The 27,159-nt window shown below is 42.1% G+C and overlaps 1 protein-coding gene across 1 annotated transcript in view; it reads right to left on the bottom strand.

Moving 5' to 3' along the window:
* The window catches only part of LOC124605457 (nucleolar GTP-binding protein 1), a 70,527-nt gene that overhangs the window by 17,920 nt on the left and 25,448 nt on the right, over positions 1-27,159 (bottom strand). Inside the window, exons 3-8 of the mRNA XM_047137143.1 lie at positions 18,347-18,450; positions 16,089-16,172; positions 5,190-5,343; positions 1,703-1,945; positions 623-664; positions 375-530 (exon numbers count right to left, since the gene is read on the bottom strand). Coding sequence (XP_046993099.1) covers positions 375-530; positions 623-664; positions 1,703-1,945; positions 5,190-5,343; positions 16,089-16,172; positions 18,347-18,450 — 783 coding nt within the window. The remainder of the gene's footprint in view (positions 1-374; positions 531-622; positions 665-1,702; positions 1,946-5,189; positions 5,344-16,088; positions 16,173-18,346; positions 18,451-27,159) is intronic.

Here is a 27,159-nt window from a genome sequence, read left to right as displayed (position 1 = left end):
TGGGTTACTGTGAATGAACAAGTTCTGCCTGACTGTTATACATTTAATAATTTAAGCTTAGAGCTGTGCATATAAAGAAGACTGTCTGTGTCACATTCAATAAAAAGGCACTAGAGTGGCAGGGCACACACACACACACACACACACACACACACACACACACACACACACACACAGAGAGAGAGAGAGAGAGAGAGAGAGAGAGAGAGAGAACAGAAATAAACCCCCATGCTATAGTACACAAACACAACCAACATCACAATCATCATAAACGAAAAATAACTTTCCTTAAACTTTCACAATAAAGTTAAATAAGCACGTGCTAGAAATGCAATAACAAAATAGAGCCACCTATAACTTATGGAAAATAATACCTCTGTTTTAACTTCTATCACACCTTCATCTGTCATTGTGCTCATTTGCTTTATTGGTACATTTTCATCTTCCAATGGCTTCAAGAGTGCTTGTTTCTCTGGAGGAAGTTCTTCTAATCTAACAACATCTGCTTTATTCAGGACTACCATCAGTGGCTGAAATGTGAGCAAAACATGGATCAGGAAGTAAAACCACCTATCTCAACACTGAAATGGTCATGTCACAACTAAAACAGACATTTTCTTACCTTGTTGGCGAACAGCGGTTTAATACTTTCAAAGAGTTTAACCTGAAAAAAAAAAAAAAAAAAAAAGATCTCAATTATTTGCATGTTAGATAATCTCATTGGATGAATTTCCATGGACACAAAAATATGCAAAAATTCAATTTAATTCCTCCAATACTACAAACATTTTCTCAAACATCACACTTTAAAAACATAATACTTTACTTTTGTATGTTCCACAACTTGCATTAGTAATTCCAAGGATGCACTGAAGAGCTGGGTCACATTTCAGTCACCATATAACCATAATGCTGATGATCAAACTGTAAGTCAATATTTTCTCATTTTCTTGGTGCTACATATCTTTCACAGCCTACACTTCATTGTGATGTGCAGTTTCTTCTTGAAACTTTCCTGCTTCAGATTCAGCTAATATAATCCAACTACCCTTCAGTGGGTGTACAGAAAACATCACAGGCTTTTAGGCTGGAATCAAGTTCAGACAGTATGTTTGAAGGGCTTTCTGCAATTTTAGATGCTCTCCAACAGTGAGATTTTTTATGCCCTATGTAACTGCCCTTCTTTTCCTATATGTCATAGGAAAATTGTTTCCAGTTCTTTGTCTCCTCTGTCAGCAGGTCACTGAGGACAGAACTCAATCCAGACGTGATAAGGATGGGGAAGGAAATTGGCTATGTCCTTTTCAAAGTAACCACTCACCCTAACCAATTTATGAAAACCTAAATCTGGATCAATGGATTGCGGTTTGCATACTCTGCCTCCCAAACAAGTAGTGTGTGCTAACCATTGCACCATCTTGTTCAATGCAAGGTCCCTAGAGCAGAGACCAAACATTAGCTCAAATTGGAGACGGATTAGTAGCATGGAAATCAATATGTCTTACCCAAACAGCTATCTCATTTAAGACCCCAGCTCTTTAAAGGCTAATGACATCAGAGTAATTATTCTGTTCATTGCATATAACAGCATTAGAACTACAAAGAGAGAAAGAGAGAGAGAGAGAGAGAGAGAGAGAGAGAGAGAGAGAGAGATATGCACACATGCATGCCACTCTAAATGTAGTGAGAGTTGTGTACATACTTGCTCTTCTACAGTGTGTCCACACTGCTCAGACAAATCCATAATGTAAAGCACAGCTGCACGGAGGTGGGCAAGTGCAGTAACCGCCTGCATTTCTATAACATTACGTTCTTCAAGAGGATGATCCAGAATTCCAGGAGTATCAATAACTTGCCACCTCAGATACTTGTAGTCAGTGTGACCAACATACAGTGATTTAGTTGTGAAAGCATACGGCTGAACCTCCACATCGGCTCTTGTAATCTGTTAAAAACATTTAAGTTCATAGTATTTCAAACAATACATGGTCAATTTCACTACAGGTGCTATTTAATGAGTACCATTTTTTCCAAATTAAATGGAACTGTCAACACTTCAATTCAGGCACATTCAATTAATACATCATTACCACATCATCACATAGTACAGGATTTTCAAATAGTCTCCTCTTCAGGATTGAAAAGATTGTTTCTCGTTTTGTTACCTGGCTGCAGATGGTTTGCATAGGATGTTAAGATACATTTTCCATAAACTACTGAGAGAGAAGCTCTTAGAGTATGTCACATGTATGTTCTGAAAAGAATTTGACATGTTCAGTCACTGCCAAGAATGATCAAAATTAGAATGGTACATGCTAGTGTACAGCATTCATTACAGAAGAATTTTTAGTTTGATATTCACAATGATCCATTAGTAAACCATATAACAGCAAAATATGGACAGCCATAAGTCAAATACATAAGAAATGTAGTAGTATGAAAACTTCTACTTAATATGAATACTGTATTTTATGGCAAATGAGATTAATAAAATATGAGATTGATCTGAGGGCACAGTTTACTTTGTATGACATCTGCAATTCATTATAAGGTCACCTTGGCTACAGCACTTACTGCACAGATGTCATATATAGCAACCACACTTTCTTCTTGCATAATGTGTTGTTGGACTACAGGGTAGTCAGAAATAGCCTGAAAAGCTTAGGTTCCAAATTTCCTCCCAGCAACACCCTTACCAGATTTCAGACTAAAAAAAAAAAATCTGCATTTGTTTGTTCGTTTGTTCATATTTTGTGCACTGCCATACAATGCATGCAATTGCAATAAAACTTTGTCAACCAATTGCTTGCACTTGTGTGAAGGTTATAAGTGTAGTGCAATCACCTTACAGTAGGTGGCATGCGTGCCATACTGGCAAAAGCATTTGAAACAGCATATGTGCATTTATATGACCACTGTTCAGTGGTGCTCTCATTTTATTATCTGGCGACTTTAGACAAACTCTTCCAATGATACCAGCTGATGAGCTCAATGCTTGCCTCAAAGCATCACATCTTTGGAGACGTGTGAAAACTCATACTTAAGACCAATATGCACATACATTGCAGCGTGTGCATCAGCAGCCACATTTTAAAAACAGTTATTGAATAAGGGTGAAGGAAAAGTACCAGCTGATGCTACTGAAAATGTATTTCGTTTCCATTGAACTTTTGCGTCGCAGTGCCATCCGTCGAACAACTCAAACAGACAACTATCATACAGACTTTCCAAACAATATCTATTTACAAGGGAAAATACATACATACATTTATAAAACATCTATCGACAAGGAAACAGGAAGATAAATAGCTATCTATTCTTTTCACAATATTATTGTTATTTCAGCGTTTAAAAAGCTAAACAGTGAGACAATAAAGAATGTGAAAAGATCCCATCTCTTTGCCTAAATGGTTGCAGTATTTTCAGAACCTATGGTCTCAAACATCAGAGCCTCTTACAATCCAACTCACAGGGAATTATTCAAGAGAAACCATCTCTAAGTGTGAACTTAGAGAAGTATTAAGCAAAATAAAAAAGAAAATTCAAACAATCTAGAGCTGTTTAAAGATGCAAGCAAGTCATTTATAGACAGATTCATTAATTACTTAAATATGATGTGGTCAGGAGATGATATAGCTGAGAACTAGACTAAATGAACTGTTATTCCTATCTTCATAAAGGAGACGTGAACAATTATGATAGATACAGTGGAATAAGTTTATTGAATCTAGCACATAAAATTTTTGGCAACAACGTCAAAAACAAATTGTACAGACACTACGAACCCAACATAGGTGCGGAGCAAAATGTCTGTAAAGGAAGATCATGCTGTGATGGCCGTTTTTCCACTAAATTTGCTAATAGAAAAAATCTAGAAACACAAATTCCCTTTGTTAACTTCAAAAAAGCTTTTGATAAAGTTAATAAAAACAAACTGTTACATATTCTGGCAGATGATCATGTTCCCCACCATCTTATCAATAATACATGCACGATTTGTAGAATGAATTTAATCAGTGTCAAGGAAGAGGACAGATTATCACAATGGGGCAAAATACATGCAGTAGTAGCAACAGGGATATGGCCTTTCGGCATTGTTGTTTAAAATGATCCAAGCGTTGAGACAATGTCAGCAGCTTCATTCAAGTCAACAGAAACATAAAGCTAATTGGTTTACTTTTTGCATATGCATCTCCAGGGGTGGCTTGCAGCACTCTGTATACAACTGACAGGTTATATCTGAGGGAAACAGCTTGAACACCAATACAAAAAAAAAAACCTATGGCCTTCTGCGGAAAATACCCATTACAGATTACTATGTTTGAAAGATAGAATTCTAGAAAGAGTGGTCACATTCATATATTTAGTCTATGAACTAGCCTTCCTGGAAGAAACAAACCTAGCTGAAAAACCCACCAGGTATACAAAACCAAAGGGCGTTGTTAATAATGTAACAAAACCTTCGCTATTTCAGCACACGCCAGAATACGACTTTATAAAACCTTAGCAAGACCGGTGCTGTGCTATGGCAGTGAAGCCTGGGCAATTAGGGCAAGAGATTGGAAAAGACTAACAGCCTGTGAAATGAAATTCTTGATATGAACATTTGGTCAAAAAGAAATGAAGATTTGCAAATAATGTGCATTTGGTGCAATTTTTACTAACACAATTGGCCATTATCCCTCTTTATTGCCTGCAACTTGCAACATTATGGTTTACAACCTCTTTTGCGATAAAGCTTGTAACTACATACTTTCTTGGTGTTGTTGGCTCATAATAAAAATGCACATCATTGCATGAATGTGGGTTCTTCAATGAATATTCCAATTCTTTTTATAATTTGAGCAATCTAAAGAAGGTCGTAGACAGTAGACAAAGCTAGTCATCTTGCTTTGATTGTACAATTAAAATTATGATCTAGGCCATAAAAGCTTTTTTACATTAAAAAAACATCTATTTAATAAAATAAATGTGGACAAAAATTGGAGACACTCCTGGATCTTGAAAGTAAGCAAGCAAGCAAGCAATAACAATGAAACACAGAACAACAGAGTAAACACATAGTTACTGACACAATGCAGACTGGAAATTGTTCGTTTGATATTATCATCATGCAACAAGGATCTTTCAAAATTATGACTTCTATTTTTTTAAAATACATATGCTTTTTGTTTCCAAAATACACTTACCTTGTTAATAAAGCTGGATTTTCCAACGTTTGGAAAACCACAAATTATGATTGTTCTTGTAAACGGATCAATAGAAGGTAACCTTGCCAAGTGTTGTCTCACTTGTTCCAAATATTGCAGGTTTGGACCTTGTCGTTTCATAATGGTTGCCATACTAAAAGAAGAAATATAAGTTGAATTACATGTAAAACAGATGTAACACATCAATATCCCACAAACAGAAAAGAACTATAACCAAGTAACAATATAATCTTTACAATAAAGTGGAAAGTCTTATATAGCAAACTCTCGCCAATCCACCCACTGGTAGTCAGACTTCTCAGTAACCCGGCCCACATCAAGCCTCCATTCGCTGAAGCGGAAAAGAAGCAGACAAAAATGAACTCTTGTGCACAGCGATGTTTTTAGTTACACTGTTAAACAATGCTATACAAGTTTGAACCTTTCAGAATCATGGCTTCTGAAAGAAAACACATTACACTACACCTCAAGCAGAAACTCAATTAGAGATAAGTAGAACTGAGATTCTTCGCAGAAAGACATTGCTGTTGAGTACAATGTTGGACGAGCAACTATTTATGACAAAATTTAACAGACGAAGAGATAATCAAAATCTTAAAGGAAAGTTATGAGGAAGAGAACACAGGAGGATAGAACATGAAGATATCTCACATTGCTGGTGCTGAAGCTGCAGACATCTTAAGCACATTATCCAACACTCAGAAACATACAATACCAATGTAATGCTTGTAAAACCATTATGTGATAAAGCATAATACCATCACATTTCATCATTGTGACAACTAAAAATTCGGGACATTTTTCATAATGAATGATACTACAGTATATGTGCACACTCAAGGACTAAATTTTACATGAAAATGAATATCTTTCGATTTAATAAAGTATAATCCCTATGTGTCTACACTACATTTAAGAAACATTAAAAAATCTGGTACTTCTGCTAATACAGCGCCAATATGTGCAAGGAATCACCAGATTAGTAAGAATCTACACAATTTCGAATAAAGAACTAATTCTGCACTACCTGGCCCAGTAGTGATGAAGTGTACTTCACATATCCCTTTTACTAACATACTGGAGAGTGAAACTGTGTTTACAAGTGCACTGAAAACACTAAATGTGAGTGGTTTTATTGCTAAAAGTTAATGACTGATGTCTTAGAAACATGTACAATCGACCCTTCAATTCATATCAATAGCATTTTGCACTTTCAGTTCCTGTTCCCAACCTATATGAAGTGATTCTTTATATGATATCAAATTAACAAATAATTAATAAATAATAAATAATTAATAAATAAATGACATTGGAATGTTTAACTTATAAATTCTCTATGACTGAAGATGGTCTGATTTATAGTAGCTACAAGAACTTGATAGAAAGGAAAAAAAATCCTCTATTAAAGAGTATGAGCTGTGTCTAAAAACGACCTGTATTATAAAGTTCTGACGTCAAATTAGAAGGATGGCAGCCATTTTACCACAATAAATTCCAGCTCTCTAAAGTACTGGAGGGGACTAGGAAATGCTGTTAAGGTCCTAGACCCAATGAAGGGAAACTCCTGATCTACACCTCCATGCGGTAGAGAATGGGAAACCTCACTTCATGTGATGGCTAACGTAGACAGGGACCGAGGGATGACCGGGATAAGTCATCACCCAGCATTCGCTGGACAGGAATGAGGAAATGAGAAATCGTCTCCAAAGGCAGAAGAACCAGGTGATGGTCAACGGCATAGGACGTGGAAGGCAATGGGGAAACCACCACATTAAAGAACTACGGTTATCCCAAGTATCAGCAGTAAACCATGTCAGTATCTTCCGTAAAATTTTTCAGAGATAAAATAGTCCCCCAATCGGATCTCTGGGTGGGGACTGCAAAGGATACAGACAATGTGAAGGAAAAGAATTTCAATTTTAACATAGCCACTTGGAATGTGAGAACACTGGAATGACTGGAAATCGATATCCTAGGCATATCGGAGATGAGATGGCCCCAGCCAGGTGATTTCTGGTCTGGAGAATACAGTCATTCATTCACACCGTAACTGACCAAGATAGACCAGGAATGGGAGGAGTTGGAATAATTTTGAGGAAAAACTATGGCTCATGTGTCAAGGGAAATGTGCAATATAGCTCTCGAATAATACCAGTCAAACTTGAAACTAAACCAAAGGACACTGTGATAATACAAATATACATGCCCACATCCAAAGAAGAAGATGCAGTCATTGACGAAATATATAAAGAAATAAGTAATGTGATGAGAAATGTTAAGGAAGATGAAAACCTGATTGCCATGGGGGACTGGAACATGATTGTGGGTGAAGAACCGGAGGAAGGAATTGTTGGCAAATATGGACTTGGAAGAAGGAATGAAGGAGGAGATTGGCTTATCGAGTTCTGCTCAAGGAACCAATTAGTTGTTGCAAACACACTTTTCCAACATCACAAACGAAGAAGATACACATGGAAGGCCCCTGCAGACCTGAGGAGACAACACATTGATTACATTCTAGTGAAAGCATGTTTTAGGTACCAGCTAAAAGATTGCAGGTGCTATCCATCTACAGACATAGGCAGTGATCTCAACCTGGTCCTGATGAAAAGTTCATTGAGATTCAAACGTTTGAAGAAGAAGCCAGTAAAACAAACCGGAACTAGAAAAATTGAAAACTGAGAGACTGGCAAAGCGCTATGCTCCTGAAACAGATAACCTAGCTAAGATTTTTCAACATGTTGGAGTAAATGAAGAGTGGGATCAAATTAAATCTGGTATATATAGAGCAGCGGAAAAGATAGTTGGAAGAACTGAACCCAAAAACAAGAGGAAATACATTACAGCAGATATTATTGAGCTTATAGAAAACAGGAGATTATACAAAAATGCAACTGATGAACAAGGAAAAGTTGAATACAGAAGACTAAGGAATTTAGTTAATAGAAAAGCTAGGAAAGCAAAAGAAAATTTTCTTGAAGAAATGTGCAGAGAAGTGGAAGAAAATATGCAAAACGGAAGAACTGGTTTACCCTACAGAACAGTAAATCAATTTTTTAACAAACGTAAAACAACACTCTCAGGCACAATAAAAAATAAAGAGGGGATAATGCTGTTTGGTGAAGACATGGTGAAAAGATGGAAAGAATACATAGAGGAGTTGTATGCTGGAACACCTCTTTCGGAGGAAGTAATAGGAAGAGAAGAGCAAGTAGACGAAGACAAGAGAGATAAGATCCTGCAAGAAGAATTTGACAGAGCTCTAAAAGAACTACAGGACAACAAAGCAACAGGTATTGATGACATCGCTGCAGAACTAATAAAGAATGCTCGTGACAGCATGAAAATGATGCTGCTTAAACTTATTAGGTCCATCTATAACACAGGAGATATACTGACAAACTTCCAGAAATGTATCATTGTTCCTATACCAAAGAAGGCAGCAGCTACAAAATGCAAACAGTACCGAACTCTAAGCCTAACATCACATGCATCAAAAATTCTCACAAAAATAGTTCTGAAGAGAATTGAAAAAAAGGTGGAAGATATGCTGAGTGAAGACCAGTTTGGCTTCAGAAGAGGACTGGGTAAAAGAGAGGCGATTCTGGCACAGACTCATTATTGAAAAGCAATTACAGAAAAATTAACCAACTTATATTGCCTTTGTAGACATGGAAAAGGCATTTGATAATGTTATCTGGCAAGAGATGTTCAGAGTGCTGAGGAAAAGTGGAATAAAGTACAAAGACATCCGTGTGATACTCAGCTTCTATAAGAATGAGGTGGCAGTGATTAGGAACTGTCATCATGAACAAGAAGCAAATATTAGAAAAGGGGTAAGGCAAGGATGTGCTCTCCCTCCTCTTATATTCAATGCTTACATCCAGGAAGCTATAAACCAAGTTTGAGAAACTACTGAGGTAGGGATCAAAATTATTGGGCAGAAGATAGACATCTACATTATGCAGATGATATTGCTATAGTCACAGAGACAAAAGAAGATCTAGAGGATGTCCTCAAAACAATGAAAAAATCTATGCCATCAGTATGGAATGAGAATAAACAAGAAAAAGACTAAAGTGATGGTATGCAGTACAGGAGCAGAATACGAACCTTTGAGAATAAGAATTGGAAGAGAGGAGCTGGAAGTGATAGAGGAATTTACTTACCTGGGAAGCAAAATCACAAGAGATGGTAGAAGCCAGAAAGAAATTACAACCAGAATACAAAAGGCCAAAATTGCATTTAATCAGAGAAGGAACTTACCCACCAGCAACAACATCAGTCTGAAAATAAGGAAATGTATCATGAAAGGTTTCGTTTGAAGTGTGGCCCTATACGGATGTGAAACTTGGACGATTGGAAGAGAAGAGAGAAGACGGCTAGAGGCCCTGCAGATGTGGTGCTATAGAAGGATGATGAAGACCAGCTGAAGAGAGAAAGCAACAAACGAAGAGGTGCTTAGAAGAGTACAGCAAACTATATCTCTGTGGAGGCACATACAAACAAGAAGAGACAAACTTGTAGGCCACATCCTACAACACAACAACATCATTCGAACAATAGCAGAAGGAGCTACTGAGGGAAGGAATCGGCGGGGCCGACACATATCCATCCGCACATATCCAGACACAAGAAGACATATATAAAAGCAAAGAGTTTGGGCAGAGATGTCAGTCGAGGCGGAAGTACAGAGGCAAAGATGATGATGAATGACTGGTGAGGTATGAGTGGTGGCAACTTGAAATTAGCGGAGGTTGAGGTCTGGTGGGTAACGGGAAGAGAGGATATATTGAAGGGCAAGTTCCCATCTCTGGAGTTCTGATAGGTTGGTGTTAGTGGGAAGTATCCAGATAACCCGGACAGTGTAACACTTTGCCAAGATGTGCTGGCCGTGCATCAAGGCATGTTTAGCCACGGGGTGATCCCCATTACCGACAATCACTGTCTGCCTGTGTCCATTCATGCGAATGGACAGTTTGTTGCTGGTCATTCCCACATAGAAAGCTTCGCAGTGTAGGCAGGTCAGTTGGTAAATCACGTGGGTGCTTTCACAGGTGGCTCTGTCTTTGATCATGTACACCTTCACCTTCAGGGTGACAGGACTGGAGTAGGTGGTGGTGGTGGGAGGGTGCATGGGGCAGGTTTTACACTGGGGCTGGTTACAAGGGTAGGAGCCAGAGGGTAGGGAAAGTGGTTTGGGGATTTCAAAGGGATGAACTAAAAGGTTACGAAGGTTAGGTGGACGGCGGAAAGACACTCTTGGTGGAGTGGGGAGGATTTCATGAAGGATGATCTCATTTCAGGGCAGAATTTGAGGAAGTCGTATCCCTGCTGGAGAGCCACATTCAGAGAGTGATCCAGTCCCGGAAAGTATCCTGTCACAAGTGGGGCACTTCTGCGGTTCTTCTGTGGGAGGTTCTGGGTTTGAGGGGATGAGGGAGTGGCTCTACTTATTTGCTTCTGTACCAGGTCGGGAGGGTAGTTGCGGGATGCGAAACCTGTTTTCAGGTTGTTGGTGTAATGGTTCAGGAATTCAGGACTGGAGCAGATTCGTTTACCACGAAGACCTAGGGTGTAGGGAAGGGACCGTTTGATATGGAATGGGTGGCAGCTGTCATAATGGAGGTACGGTGGCTTCTTGGTGGGTTTGATGCTGACGGACGTGTGAAGCTGACCATTGGACAGATGGAGGTCAATGTCAAGGAAAGTGGCATGGGATTTGGAGTAGGACCAGGTGAATCTGATGGAACCAAAGGAGTTGAGGTTGGAGAGGAAATTCTGGAGTTCTTCTTCACTGTGAGTCCAGATCATGAAGATGTCATCAATAAATCTGTACCAAACTTTAGGTTGGCAGGCCTGGGTAACCAAGAAGGTTTCCTCTAAGTGGCCCATAAATAGGTTGGCGTATGAGGGGGCCATCCTGGTACCCATGGCTGTTCCCTTTAATTGTTGGTATGTCTGGCCTTCGAAAGTGAAGAAGTTGTGAGTCAGGATGAAGCTGGCTGAGGTAATGAGGAAAGAGGTTTTAGGGAGGGTGGCAGGTGATCGGCGTGAAAGGAAGTGCTCCATCGCAGCGAGGCCCTGGACGTGCGGAATATTTGTGTATAAGGAAGTGCCATCAATGGTTACAAGGATGGTTTCCGGGGGTAACAGATTGGGTAAGGATTCCAGGTGTTCGAGAAAGTGGTTGGTGTCTTTGATGAAGGATGGGAGCCTCCATGCATTGGGTTGTTGAAGGTGTTGACCTACGTAGACAGAGATACGTTCTGTGGAGGCTTGGTAACCAGCTATAATGGGGCGGCCGGGATGATTGGGTTTATGAATTTTAGGAAGTAGGTAGAAGGTAGGGGCGCAGGGTGTCGGTGGGGTCGGGAGGTTGATGGAGTCAGGTGAAAGGTTTTGTAGGGGGCCTAAGGTTCTGAGGATTCCTTGAAGCTCGGCCTGGACATCAGGAATGGGATTACCTTGGCAAACTTTGTATGTAGTGTTGTCTGAAAGCTGACACAGTCCCTCAGCCAATATATAGATGAGGTGACTTACCGAACGAAAGGGCTGGCAGGTCGATAGACACACAAACTAACACAAACATACACACAAAATTCAAGCTTTCGCAACAAACTGTTGCCTCATCAGGAAAGAGGGAAGGAGAGGGGAAGACGAAAGGAAGTGGGTTTTAAGGGAGAGGGTAAGGAGACATTCCAATCCCGGGAGCGGAAAGACTTACCTTAGGGGGAAAAAAAGGACTAAGGTAAGTCTTTCCGCTCCCGGGATTGGAATGACTCCTTACCCTCTCCCTTAAAACCCACATCCTTTCGTCTTTCCCTCTTTCCTGATGAGGCAACAGTTTGTTGCGAAAGCTTGAATTTCATGTGTATGTTTGTGTTTGTTTGTGTGTCTATCGACCTGCCAGCACTTTCGTTCGGTAAGTCACATCATCTGTGTTTTTAGATATATTTTTCCCACGTGGAATGTTTCCCTCTATTATATATATGACACACACACACACACACACACACACACACACACACACACACTATTTTCGCAATCTTTTAAAAATTTAGAGGGGCGGCTCTAGCTTGATCTAGTTTTGATGTCTCACAGATTGACCGCGACCAGGAACTGCATGCAATCGCTAACCAAGAGGCCACTGCCTAGCGAAATCATTACAGAAGACGAACAGGAACAGGCAGACAGAGTCAATGCTCCTGCACCGGCACCCCCAATTAATCCCCTCCGTTGTCACACCGTCGTGTCGGCAACAATTAAATTAAACTATGCAAGCTTTTATAATAAAGGGAAACATTCCACGTAGGAAAAATATATCTAAAAACAAAGATGATGTGACTTACCAAATGAAAGTGCTGGCAGGTCGACAGACACACAAACAAACACAAACATACACACAAAATTCAAGCTTTCGCAACAAACTGTTGCCTCATCAGGAAAGAGGGAAGGAGAGGGAAAGACGAAAGGATGTGGGTTTTAAGGGAGAGGCTAAGGAGTCATTCCAATCCCGGGAGTGGAAAGACTTACCTTAGGGGGGAAAAAAGGAAAAAAGGACGGGTATACACTCGCGCGCACACACACGCGCACACACACACACACACACACACACACACACACACACACACACACACACACACACATATCCATCCACACATATACAGACACAAGCAGACGTATTTATACGTCTGCTTGTGTCTGTATATGTGTGGATGGATATGTGTGTGTGTGCGCGAGTGTATACCCGTCCTTTTTTCCACACATATACAGACACAAACAGACGTATTTATATGTCTGCTTGTGTCTGTATATGTGTGGATGGATATGTGTGTGTGTGTGTGTGTGTGTGTGTGTGTGTGTGTGTGTGTGTGTGTGTGTGTGCGCGCGCGCGAGTGTATACCCGTCCTTTTTTCCTTTTTTTTTCCCCCCCTAAGGTAAGTCTTTCCACTCCCGGGATTGGAATGACTCCTTACCCTCTCCCTTAAAACCCACATCCTTTCGTCTTTCCCTCTCCTTCCCTCTTTCCTGATGAGGCAACAGTTTGTTGCGAAAGCGTGAATTTTGTGTGTATGTTTGTGTGTCTGTCGACCTGCCAGAACTTTCATTTGGTAAGTCACATCATCTTTTTGTTTTAGATATATGCAAGCTTTTACTCGCACATGCACTGTATCAGTTTAGCTTTCTATTTACTTGTACACAGTTGAACGTGTTTACGACCTGAAGTGTGTAACATGTTGTGCACCATGCCGCCTGAAAAAGAAACGCCAGTTCATGGATAGCTGACCATCCTGGAACATTTACATGTGACAGAGTTGTTTTATCTTGTTGAGTTTGTGAGAGAAACATTAAATGCAAACAAAAGTTTCAAATAGGCCAGCATGTCCAGACAAGTCTTCATATTGCAGGAATGCAGATGAATGGATCACGACAACTTCTGACAACAGCAAGTTGCAATAGCAGGGATTTGTCCAAAGTCAACCAAAAGAGTTGCTTTAACATGGATCTACATGAAGTGTTCACTGCCAGCAATATTCCTCTTCACAAACTTACAATTCCTATCCTCAAAGGCTTCCTGCACGAATATTGCTTAAATCCAAATATACCAGATGAATCAACATTGTGTAAAAATTACATACGAACAACGTACGTAAATATTCTAGAAGAAATACACAATGAACTCCTGGATGGCATTATCTGGATTTCAGTTGACAAAACTACAGACACCTGGCCTGTTAAATTGGAACTTTAATTATTGGTGTTTTAAAAGAAGAGCCTCCTTCTTCCTATTTAGCAGCCAGTAAAGAACTTGAAAAAGTAGATGATTCTATGATCACTAGATTTGTGATAAAGGGTATTAGAAAAATATTTCCAGAATCTTCTGCAAATGAAAGGGTGTTTGCGTTTATTTCAGATCCTGCGCCCTACATGATCAAAGCAGGAAAAGCCCTCCCCTCCGAGTGTTTTATCCCAATTTGATTCATGTGACATGCTTTGCTCATGGAGTACATCGCCTTGCTGAAGAAGTACATTCCACATTTGTAAATGTAAATAAACTGATTTCCTCCACAAAGAAAGTATCTTTAAAAGTTCCTGCTCACACCAAGACCTACAAAGAAAATCTACTAAATGTGCCTTTACCTCCTGAACCAGTAGTAATCTGTTGGGGTATGTGGGTCGAAGCTGTATTGTTTTACAAATGAACATTTTGAGGGCATTAGAGGAGTAGTAAACAATTTCAATAGTGCACAGGCTTTGGGAGTTTGCCAGTGCAAGGTGGTTTTTAATGATTCTGGTACTGAAAAAGATACTGCTGTGTTTAGCACTCATTTTTCCATATAACTGCAAGTGTTACAAAGCTTGAAACTCAAGGTTTGGCATTGAATGAATCTATTCAGTTAATGAATAAAACTATTGTAGTGAACTCCCCATTGCCGGAGATATTCCCAAGAAAACTTAAAGAAAAATTTGAAAACGTTTTAAATAATAATTGGCGGCACTCTTCCTCATAACAGATATGCACAGGTTCACAAATTTGAGGTATAATGCCTGCAGTAACTGTTTTTTATTATTATTATTATTATTATTATTATTATTCGATCCTGCATATTTCGATACTTTTCATGCATTTTTAAGTATTTTTCATGCATATTTGCATGCAAATTTTAAGTTTTTTTTTTTTTTTTATAATGCATATAAACCAGTCTCTACTAATAACACATACATACCCTGTAAATTAACTTGTTACACATCATTCGATAAAAGAATCATCCAAATGATCTATGGAACATGTAACTGACTGACTAAAAGAAGAATGTTGGAAATCTGACAGGTACACATCACATTGTAACGGACAAAAATCTTTCCTTGCAAATCAATACAGCTTGGGGTAATTTTAATTATATAATACTTGAGATACTTCTGAGGAAAGAAGAAAGATTAGAATTTCACAACCCATTGACAATGAAGTCACAAGAAACAAAGTACAAGCTAAGTTTGGGGTGGGGAATCAGCTAGAACTTTTTCAAAGGAAATTACATAACTTAAGGAAATCATATAAAACCTAAATCAAATGTTCAAATCGAGATTTGAACTGCCATCACCCCAAATTCCAGTCCAGCACCTTACCTAATGCGCCACCATTCTACATACAAGATATTTTTGAGTAGCTGCCTGTATATCCATAATCACGGAATGTGAGATGTAGTTTCTTCCCTCCATTTGAGGAGTAAAGTTAGGTTCAAATGGTAAAATTGTTATTGCATATGTTACATAACTGGATAATCAGAAATGATCAATACCGATTTTCTGACTCTCAACCAAACGGTTACCTTCCACCCAAAACTTGACCTCAGACTAGGCTACAGATTGGTGTCATTACAACCTACATTGCAAAAACTAATGCAGGCACAAAAGAGCATCACAAGGGTTTGGTTCTCTTTCTGCTTGCAAATGCCAAATCATTAAGTTACGAGATGAAGCCAACATCCAATACTGAAAGGTTCAGTTCAGCTGCATAAGAAAGAAGACAGTATACCGCTATAGTGCCTCTGCACAACCAGTATGCTAGACATCAACAAAGTTGCCTCAGTCAGAATATAAAAAGAGAATAAGATATTTGAAAATATGTACATATAAATGTTACTACGGTTCCAATTTTGTGTGATACAGAACAACAACTCTTGACACCAAGCCCACTTGTTACATTATATTGTAATATTGTAACTTTTTAAATTTCAAGTAGGAATCTACTGTTATTTTGTATGGCATACCTTTGTCTCTCTCTCTCTCTCTCTCTCTCTCTCTCTCTCTCTAGCTCACCGGAGTACATTGAACTTATTGCTCATGAAAATGGTAAAAATTCATAAGCCTTACCGTCCCAATGCTGCACGTTTCAGTTGCTTACATCTGTATAGCGAGTCACCAAATTTTAGCAGGCGTACATAATCCTTTGCAACACTGGAAAAAATAGAAACTTTTGTACTGAATGCAGGCATCCAAGTAGTTACGTAAAAACGAAAAATTAAAGCATCTGTTTGGAAGCCTATTAGCATACATTTACTAACCCACAATGTTCGAAACCATTTAAAACTGATTAAAATTCACCACTGTCAAAGGAACCAAACAAACAAAATGTTCATATTCTAAACAAAATAAGTAGGTGCAAACTCTTTAGATAATACATCTTCACACACGTATCGCCTACAATTCACATATGACAATGAGTGAGGACGGATGAGGAGTGCATGCAACATGTTAATGGAGAGCGAGAGTGAGCTATGGAACTCAAGTGCAGAGAAGAAATAAACTAAGGGGGGGGGGGGGGGGGGGGACTCTCCTTAACATCCAAAAATTTAAAAAAACCATAAGTGTGGGTACAAGGAAGTTTTGAGTGCCAAGGCCTGGAGGAATTAGGGGCTATGATTTTACCAAAGCGGCAATACAGACATTTGGATGGGTATTTTGGTGGAAGCAAATCTCCCCTGCATACTTTCCTCTCACTGACAAGAAGGGAAAATAATGAGTCTGGGAAGAACAATCATCACAAATGGCAAACAGCAAGCTGAGGCCAATGAAGACAAGTAACAGTGTGCTTTAGGGTGATCTGTCGAGTTGGTGTTTCCATCTTATGAATGAAATGGAAACAACAACTTGGCATAAAACCTGTAAGTACACTATTAAATGATCATAGTGAAAATGCTTGACAGATAAAATAAAGCCAACTATTTAACTGTGACTTATGTAATTCTAATTACATGGATGGAAGGAAGTGACCTTTACAATAGGCCATGAAGGGACCTCTCATACACTCAATATTTATTGTACAATACTCAGTACTGCACAATAATATTGACTAGCAAAGAGCAGTTCATGCAATATATTGAAGGTGAGTGCAGAGCTTTAAAATATTTACGCTCACTCCATACACTGTACTTTGCAAAGGTGGTATTCTGCGATAAGAGAGAGTTCCCGTCGAGACTTCAAGATATACGGACATGAACAACTGATATGGATATTAATACATCATGAAAGACAGATGAACGAAATCATCTGTTGAAGTGCATTTAGGTGAGTAGTTTGATTACATATTTAATAGATCTTCAGTAATTGGGTATAGAAACATTCAACTAAATCCTTTAAGTGCAGGGGAAAGGCACTACCACTGCTTCTTTGCTCATTTCAGAAGCCTCAATTATTTATAGCAGAAATAAATACCTACTTACCCAACCACTCACCCACCCTCTACAATGGCGTATCTTACTTTCTTCAGGTTTACTGATCACTTCCCGCATTGTGGAAAGTGAAATCTGACAAGTACATGAACAGACTCAGAAAATGCTGCAAGTTCTCTTAGCACCTTGTAGTATGGTCATGTGTTTTTCAGCCTATTAGTGTGACTGTGTGTAGAACACCTTCCAAGCCACTTTTTCACCCATTGTCACTTCCCTTTGTTTTTCTTTTTGCAGCATTTAGTGATTGCAATTGCAATACACACAAATTCCAAACTGCCAAGTGCCGACAAGTTTGCTACAAATGCAGAGTTCTAACTGATGCACCCCAAGCAAAAATAACGTGCCATAGTATCGTACCTTTTTGGCCTCCCACCTTCTGACAATGTGTTGACAAAGTACTATTGTTCAATAAATATTAAGCATGTGAGGGCCCCTTTATCATCTGACAATTACCGCCTTAGAAAAGAGGACTCACCAGTTGCAAATCCTATCTATCTTTTCCAGTGATGTCTCCTATTTGCTGACAAGAGAGCATCCTTTACATTTCTACAAAGACCAGGCATCAATAAGAGGGCAAATTTAAATTCAAAAGTGTGTGGCCAACTCATCTTTTTTCATTAAGTACAAGAGAATAGGCAAAGGAAGAAACAGCACTGGTGAGGGAAAAGCACAAGTTAGGGGAGACAGGTGCACCTGTACGAATATAGTACTGGTATTAATGTTTCTGCTTGACTATCAGGCATCTCCATTATATAGCACATACCGGTATACTCTTAGTGTGTAATTCTATAAAAGAAATTTTTGCTGATCTATTTGTTTTCACTTCTTATTCTCATTACTCTTTTAATTGTCTCACCTCACAAGTTATTCTAGGAAATTATAAATAAAAGCTAATCTTACTTGTCAATAAGATGACGCGCCATATTCAGCTGACCCAGCGCCAATTTGTAATGATCTTTGTCATAGAGAACATTCATAAGATCAGCATAAAAAGGATGAATATCCTGAAAAATAAAACAAAAACAACTAACTGATAAAGATACAGGTCTGCAAAATTTTACATGTTATGGTGCTGGAATAGATCTCCCAACAAAGCAACAGTATTTAATACAGTATAAAAAAACAATGAGCGGGCTGAATGTAGCTCACATTTATGTCTCAGTGCTGAATGTGAGATGATGCATAAAAAACTACTTAGGATCATCCTGGAAAGAACTGATGTAATGCACAGCTAATGACCATTTACAACTGACTAACTCATTTCATTCCAAAAAGAAGTGCATATTCAACATAGCAGATCCTCCTAGACTGAATGATTTTGGGCAGTACTTATAATGTGCATTCTCATCCAATGCATTATGGGAAATACACCAGTTTTATTGCAAACCATGACAAAAATATTACATATCACCAATGAAGAATAACATGGCAAAAATATTACTTAACACCAGTGAAGAATAACACAAATATTGGGCAAGTCAAAAAATAGCAGACTCTCATGTTTTCCCCCTGACGGCTTTCCTGTAGATCATAGCTCCACTTGCAGGAGATACCAAAGAACATTACATGCCACGTGCTGCAAATGGGCTTCAATATAGCTGACAATCACAGAAACTACGCAATATATATTACTTATATCAAACACAGACTTGAACCCTGTTTCTACCATTAGAAACCATGCATCCCAATATCACATAATCATTTAGCTTTGACAATTTATTTAAATCTGTAGTAGATCTTTACCATGTACAGAATAATTTACAGGATAAATTAAATAATAATAGGCGCTACCCAAAATATCCGAGAATTTCACTGTAAAAATTGGTAAACTGTACTGATGTCCTCTGTCATCTATAGTAGTCATCTCGGGCATGTATGCAATGATCTCAGTATTGTTTGCATTTTTGGAAGCACTCCTGGAAACCAGTAGAGTGAAGGGTGTGCAGGACTCATTGTGATTCCACTTGGATGTCTTCAGTTGAGTCAAAATGTCGTCCTTTCAAGGCAATTTTCATCTTTGGGAACAGGCGGAAGTCTCACAGGACTAGGTCTGGAGGAACTACTTCACAATGAACAAAGTGTGCGCAAGTGAATTGTCACTGTATAACCAACCAGCCTTTCTTTTTCCACAACTCCAGCCATTTGCACAAAACATTTTCCCTGAGTCGCTTCAAAACTGCGCAGTAAAACTACCCATCAGCAGTCTGACCAAGTGGAACAAACTCTTTATGCACTGTTCCCCAAATGTTGAAAAAAATGATCAACACTGACATGTTGCTGCAAAGTTTTTTGTGGTTTTAGGGCGCACAACTTCAACGGTCATTAGCGCCCAGACTACGTTAGGAATGCACCGCGAGTCACAAGTTTAAAACAGCAACAAAACGGAAAACACGATAAAGACAGACTGACAGGCATAGGATTAAAAAACAGCATAATCAAATGTCCTTAGAGAGGGTTGTCAAGTTGATAAAATGAAGAACGCGAGCAGCAGCTCGTGGGTCATCCGCTAAAATGGCATCTAGAGTACATGGCAGGCCAAGATCAAGACGCAGTGTGTTAAAATCCGGACAGGACGTTAAAATGTGGCGGACCGTCAGCAATTGCCCACATGGGCAGAACGGCGCTGGCGCAGCCGTCAGCAGATGGCGATGGCTGAACCGGCAGTGTCAAATTCGTAACCAGGCCAAAACTACCTCCTCCCGCCGAGAAGGGCGTGAGGACGACGTCCAAGCCGCGGGAAGAGGTTTCAAGGCCCGAAGCTTGTTGTCTGTAAGTGCAGCCCACTCAGCATGCCACAGCGATAAAATGCGCTGACAAATGACCCTGCTACAATCTGACGAAGGGACACAACAAGAAGCTGTCCGAGGCTGGAGGACCACAGCCTTGGCCGCGGCATCTGCAGCTTCGTTCCCAGGGATACCGACATGGCCAGGAACCCACATAAAGCTAACCAGAGAACCGACGTCCACCAGCTGCTGAAGAGAGCATTGGATCCGGTGCACGAAAGGGTGAATCGGGTACGGATCACTGAGGCTCTGGATGGCGCTTAGGGAATCGGAGCAGATGACATAAGCAGAATGTCGGTGGCGGCAGATGTAAAGAACAGCCTGGTAGAGGGCAGAGCGCTCAGCTGTGAAAACCGAACAATGGCCATGGAGCCGGTATTTGAAACTTTGTGCCCTGACAATAAAAGAACACCCGACCCCGTCATTGGTCTTAGAGCCATCTGTATAAATGAAGGTCATATTAATGAACTTTGAATGAAGTTCGACGAAACGGGAGTGGTAGACCGAACCGGGGGTAACCTCCTTTGGGAGCGAGCTGAGGTCAAGGTGAACGTGAACCTGAGCCTGGAGCCAAGGTGGCGTGTGGCTCTCACCCACTCGAAAGGTTGCAGGGAGTGAAAAATTAAGGTGTTGAAGGAGGCGATGAAAGCGAACTCCAGGGGGTAGCAGGGCAGAGACATACAACCCGTATTGACGGTCTAGAGAGTCGTCAAAAAAGGAACGATAAGACGGGTGGTCGGGCATTGCCAGTAGCCGACAGGCATACCGACAAAGCAGTATATCGCGTCGGTAGGTGAGTGGCAATTCACCAGCGTCAGCATGAAGACTCAACGGGACTAGTATAAAACGCTTCGATTGCAAGTCGTAAACCCCAATGTTGTATGGAGTTGAGGCGGCGTAAGATGGATGGCCGTGCAGAGGAGTATACAAAGCTCCCATAATCCAGCTTGGAGCGGACGATCGACCGATATAGGCGAAGTAGGACGGTTCGTTCCGCTCCCCACGACATACCACTGAGAACACGGAGGACATTTAGAGAACGGGTACAACGGGCAGCCAAATATGACACATGTGGAGACCAGCTAAGTTTCCTGTCAAATGTAAGACCTAAAAATTTTGTTGTCTCCACGATTGGGAGGGCAAAGGGACCGAGTCGTAAGGACGGTGGGAGAAACTCTTTGTAGCGCCAGAAGTTAATACAGACCGTCTTCTCGGCAGAAAAACGGAAGCCATTGGCGACACTCCAGGAGTAAAGATGCTCAAGAGAACGCTGAAGACAGCGCTCCAGGAAACATGTACGCTGCGCGCTGCAATAGATGGTAAAATCGTCCACGAAAAGGGAGCCTGATACATCAGCTGGGAGGCAATCCATTATTGGATTGATCGCTATGGCGAAGAGAGCGACGCTCAAAACTGAGCCCTGTGGCACCCCATTCTCCTGGCGAAAGGACAGAACCCACACGTACCCTGAACTGTCGATCCATTAAAAAGGAACGAATAAAAAGAGGGAGGCGACCGCGAAGGCCCCATGTAGGCATGGTGCGGAGAATGCCCGCCCTCCAACAGGTGTCGTAAGCCTTCTCCAAATCAAAGAACACAGCCGCGGTCGGGCGCTTCCGCAAAAAGTTATTCATAATGAAGGTTGACAAGGTAACCAGATGGTCAACAGCAGAGCGGCGCCTACGAAATCCACATTGTACATTGGTAAGTAGGCGTCGAGACTCGAGCAGCCAAACCAAACGAGAGTTAACCATTCGCTCCATCACTTTACAGACACAGCTGGTAAGCGAGATGGGTCGATAACTGGAAGGCAAGTGCTTGTCCTTCCCCGGCTTAGGGATCGGGACAACAATAGACGCGCGCCAGCATGCGGGAACATGTCCCTCAATCCAGATGCGATTGTAAGTACGAAGAATAAAACCTTTACCCGCAGCCTCCTCTGCCTGTTTGCGGGGGAGGAAGGCAGGGTGGTAATGAGCGGAGCTCGAAACCTCTGCGAAAAAGCGGCCGAAGGCATTGGAGACATCCTCAGGGGCCACAAGGACATCATTAGCGACCGTCAAGCCAGAAACTGGTAAGTGGACCTTAGTGCCAGATAGCCGGCGCAGGCTACCCCAGACAACAGAAGAAGGAGTAAAACTGTTGAAGGTGCTTGTGAAAGCAGCCCAGCTGGCTTTCTTGCTTTCTTTAATAATACGACGACACTGTGCACGTAATCGTTTATAATTGATACAATTCGCCACTGTAGGGTGGCGTTTAAAGGTGCGTAAAGCACGTCGACGAGCACGTAAAGCGTCTCTACATGCTGAGGTCCACCAGGGGACCGGTACGCGACGTGGAGAAGAAGTAGGGCGAGGGATGGAATATTCAGCAGCAGTGAGAATGACTTCCGTGAGGTGTGTGACCTGACGATCGCAGCTTGTCAAGGTTTGATCCTGAAAGGTCGCCCTGGAAGAGAAGAGCCACCAGTCTGCTTTGGAGATGGTACAACTAGATGAGCATGGAGAGGGGGTATGCTGCAGGAGATGGATAACACACGGGAAGTGGTCGCTCGAATATGTATCAGAAAGTGCATACCACTCAAACCGGCGTGCAAGTTGGGTAATACATATAGAGAGGTCTAAATGGGAATAGGTGTGAGATGCGTCCGAAAGAAAAGTAGGGTCGCCAGTATTGAGGCAGACAAGATTGAGCTGGTTGAAAAGGTCTGCTAACAGGGAGCCCCTCGGGCAGGATGCTGGAGAGCCCCAAAGGCGATGGTGGGCATTGAAGTCTCCAGTTAACAAAAATGGTGCAGGTAGCTGAGCAATAATTTGCATCATGTCTGCCCTGGTAACGGCAGACGACGATGGAGTGTAAACGGTACAAATGGAAAATGTAAAAGTGGCGAGAGTAATTCGGATGGCAACTGCCTGCAGGCCGGTGTGCAACGTGATGGGATCGTAGTAAATATCATCCCGGACCAGCAACATAACCCCTCCATGAGCCGGGATACATACCACAGAGGGTAGCTCAAAACGCACAGAGGTGTATTGTGCCAAGGCAATTTGATCGCATGGGCGTAGCTTTGTTTCCCGGAGGGCTACGACGAGCGGACAGTGCAAGCGGAGCAGCAACTTCAAGTCCTCTCGGTTGGAGCGAATGCTGCGAATATTCCAGTGAATAAGTGCCATCGTAAGAAGAAAAGGAAGATGAAAGAAGGGGTCACCTCGAAGGCCGCTGAGGGCCTGGATTCGAGGGAGCACTGCCGCCACTATCAGTAGGCGGACAGTCATCGTCCATTGGTTCTATAGGTTCATCGGCCATCTTGGTAAGATGGTCGGGAGGGGGAGCTTCCTCCGCCGGTGAACGGCCAGATGTTCGGCTACCAGCGGTGCGGCCAGGCCAAACGGATGACGGCCTGGGGCGGCAACCGCTGGGTGGTGCAGGAGAAGAAATTCGCCGTGGCGGAGAAGGAGAACTGTGCTTCCTATGAGCCTTCTTGGAAGGTTGTTTGGTGGAAGTACCAGTCGATGGCTGGGAGGTCGAGGTACGTAGGAAGTCTGCACGGGACGGTTCCTTCTTGAAGGCCAGTGCATCTGACTTCTGGGTCTTCGTCTTAGCAGAAGCTGATGAAGGGGCTGGTGTCTGTGGGGTGATGGGAGGAAGAGGAGACGTCGACCGCGCGATCTTAGCACTGGCCGAACGGACGACCGTGGTGCTGAAGGTCAGATCGCATGTCTGGGTTGCCACCTCCCTGGTAGTCCGAGGAGAGGAGAGGCGAGGACAGTACTGTATTTCCCCGCTGGGAGCAGCATGGGCTTCCTACTAGCCAATAGCTTGCGAGCAGCCGAGGTGGACACTTTCTCTTTGACCCGAATTTCTTGGATATAGCGTTCTTCCTTATAGACGGGACAGTCGCGGGAGGATGCTGCATGGGCACCCTGACAGTTCACACAACGAGGAGACGGAGGTGGACAGTCACCCTCATGGGCATCCCTGCCACAAGTGACACATTTAGCCGCATTGGAACAAGACTGTCGAGTGTGATTGAAACGCTGACACTGGTAGCAGCGCATAGGTGTCGGGACATAGGGGCGAACAGAAATAACCTCGTAGCCCGCTTTGATGCGCGATGGCAGCTTAACACTATCAAAGGTCAAAAAAAGTGTCCGGGTCGGTACAAAGTCATTGTTGACCTATTTCATGACCCTATGGACAGCCGTCACGCCCTGCTCAGCGAGGAAAGACTGAATGTCCTCGTCAGTCAATCCGTCGAGGGATCTAGTATAGACCACACCACGAGACGGATTCAAAGTTCGGTGAGCCTCCACCCGGACAGGGAACGTGTACAGGAGTGTGGCTCGAAGCAGTTTCTGTGCCTGAAAGGCGCTCTCAGTTTCGAGTAACAAGGTACCATTACGCAACCTCGTACAAGACTTAACAGTACCGGCTATGGCATCTACGCCCTTCTGGATAACGAAAGGGTTGACAGAGGAAAATCCTTTCCGTCCTCAGATCAAGAAATGACGAGGAACTGTGGGGTAGGCGGTAGTACTTTTGTCACTGGGGGCTGGTCATGTTTCAGTTTGTGGGCAGAAGTCGAGAGAGAAGAAGAGAAATCCATTGCGGAGGAATCCCCCATGATTGCCAGCGTCTCCGATGGCGCGCTCCTTCCTTATGGGGACCCTCTCAGAGGGCACTCCCGCCTTAGGTGAATGTTTACACCTCAGGTCACACCTCCCGAGAAACAGACAGAGGCATGGTCAGAAGGTATCAGCTCAGGCAATCACCCCTCCCTGGGCCTGGCCTTTACCAGGAGGTACGTGCGTGCCTTACTTGTCTACCCAGGGCGGGGAATTACGCGTTACCCCGTCACCGGCTATGCGTGCGAACGCGTGGGTCGGCCTTCAGGCGCGCACAGGGAGAAAGGAAGAAGAGGAAAAGGAAGAGAGAGAGGACAGACTGACTCAAACGCCGAAGCGGAGACCAGAGAAGGCAAGGGAAAGAAGCCAAGGCAAGGGAAAGAAGCCAAGGCAAGGGAAAGAAGCCAAGGCAAGGGAAAGAAGCCAAGGCAAGGGAAAGAAGCCAAGGCAAGGGAAAGAAGCCAAGGCAAGGGAAAGAAGCCAAGGCAAGGGAAAGAAGCCAAGGCAAGGGAAAGAAGCCAAGGCAAGGGAAAGAAGCCAAGGCAAGGGAAAGAAGCCAAGGCAAGGGAAAGAAGCCAAGGCAAGGGAAAGAAGCCAAGGCAAGGGAAAGAAGCCAAGGCAAGGGAAAGAAGCCAAGGCAAGGGAAAGAAGGCAAGGGAAAGAGTAAGGAAGACAGTGAGATGGAGAAGAACAAAGAAAGGAACCAACCAAAGAAGGAAGAAACGAGAAGTGAAAAACCAAAAAGACCACAAATATAGGTCGTGGGACCGTCTGTCACCGGACGCAGGCGCTAACTACCTTTTAGTCGCCTCTTACGACAGGCAGGAAGACCTCGGGCCTATTCTAACCCCCGGACCCGCAGGGGGGGCTGCAAAGTTGTAAAGCCTTTTTTGGCCTCTGAGAAGATGGCATTTTCTATTGTGATGACAGCTGCTTTGTTTCAGGGTCATAAAACCAATATAACCAAGATTCATCACCAGTTATTACTCTGGATTAGAATTTTGGACACCCTCCCACTCTTTGTTGCAGCTCAGTGCACATCTGAATCCTGAGGTTTCACTGGTCGATACTGAAAAGGCAAGAGACAAACTTTGCTGCAATTCGTCTCACGTTCAGTTCATTGGCTAGCATTTGTTGACAAGTACCATATGACAGCCGAAGTCTGTTACAAACAGTGAATTGTCTGCCTTTGGTCTTCATGAATCAGCTCATGCACATTCATGATATTTCTGGTGTTGTGCATGAGTCACCCAGAGTGTTTGTCATCTTTCGCAGATTCTCAGCCTTCCTTGAAGTGCTTGAACCACTCAAATGTTCTTGCATGACTTGGTGCACTCTCACTAAATGCCTCTGTCAGCAAGTGTGGGTTTCAGCTGCAGCTTTTTTCAACTTGAAACAGAATTTGATGTAAAGCCATTGCTCATTCATGTGATCCATTTTACAATTCCCAGAAGCACTGAGACACATTGTGACATGCACCACTACAATTTACAACTGCATGCTCTAAAGATGACAACTTTATGCTGCAGTAGCTAAGACAAGTCCTCAAGACATCTAGCAGCAGAATATCATACTGCTACTAATTCGACAAGTACAATAAAATTTTTAGCTATTTTGAGTAGCAGCTCGTATAATAAACACACACACACACACACACACACACAAAATCGCTGTGAGGCTTAACTGCAGCACACGAAAATGTGTACATGTAATAAGAGAGTATTCAATAATAGGTGAATGGTGGATGTTACACACAATACAATTATCTTTATCTCAAAACATACCACAAAAATTTGTAAAATTGTTCTATACTACACACTAACTCATTAGAACAGTTAACTTCATGTTACTTTACAGTTTACTTCTCTCTTCTCCTCCTCTTTCTTTCGGATCGTCTCCTTGCAGGTAACATGTTACTGCTTATTTCATTCTACTATATGCAGTTTGCATAAAAAGCCACCTCATATACATACTCTGACAGTACATCATTGTAATGTTCCATTGCTTGGTTTGTGTATTTTGACATGTTAGTATTATGGCTATGCTAGTTGGCCATGATTGCCACTCTTAATGTCTAAAGCAATTGACACCATAATCCACATCCAATTTCTGACTTTTGACCAACCCAATGGACTCCTAACTACCATGGGAACCTTACAAGTTCACCAGTACCATACTGCCACTGTAGCAACAGCACCAACACAATGATTGGACAGCAACGGCAAGCACACCTACATCCTGTGGGGGTGGCCTGGCCCTAGGTGTTGGCCACTTGCTGCACAGACATTCGAAGGCCAGCTAC

Source organism: Schistocerca americana, chromosome 3, assembly GCF_021461395.2.
Source record: "Schistocerca americana isolate TAMUIC-IGC-003095 chromosome 3, iqSchAmer2.1, whole genome shotgun sequence".
NCBI classification, from domain to species: domain Eukaryota; kingdom Metazoa; phylum Arthropoda; class Insecta; order Orthoptera; family Acrididae; genus Schistocerca; species Schistocerca americana.
Note: the sequence above shows the minus strand (reverse complement) of the source record. Positions and strands in the feature narration are given on the sequence as shown.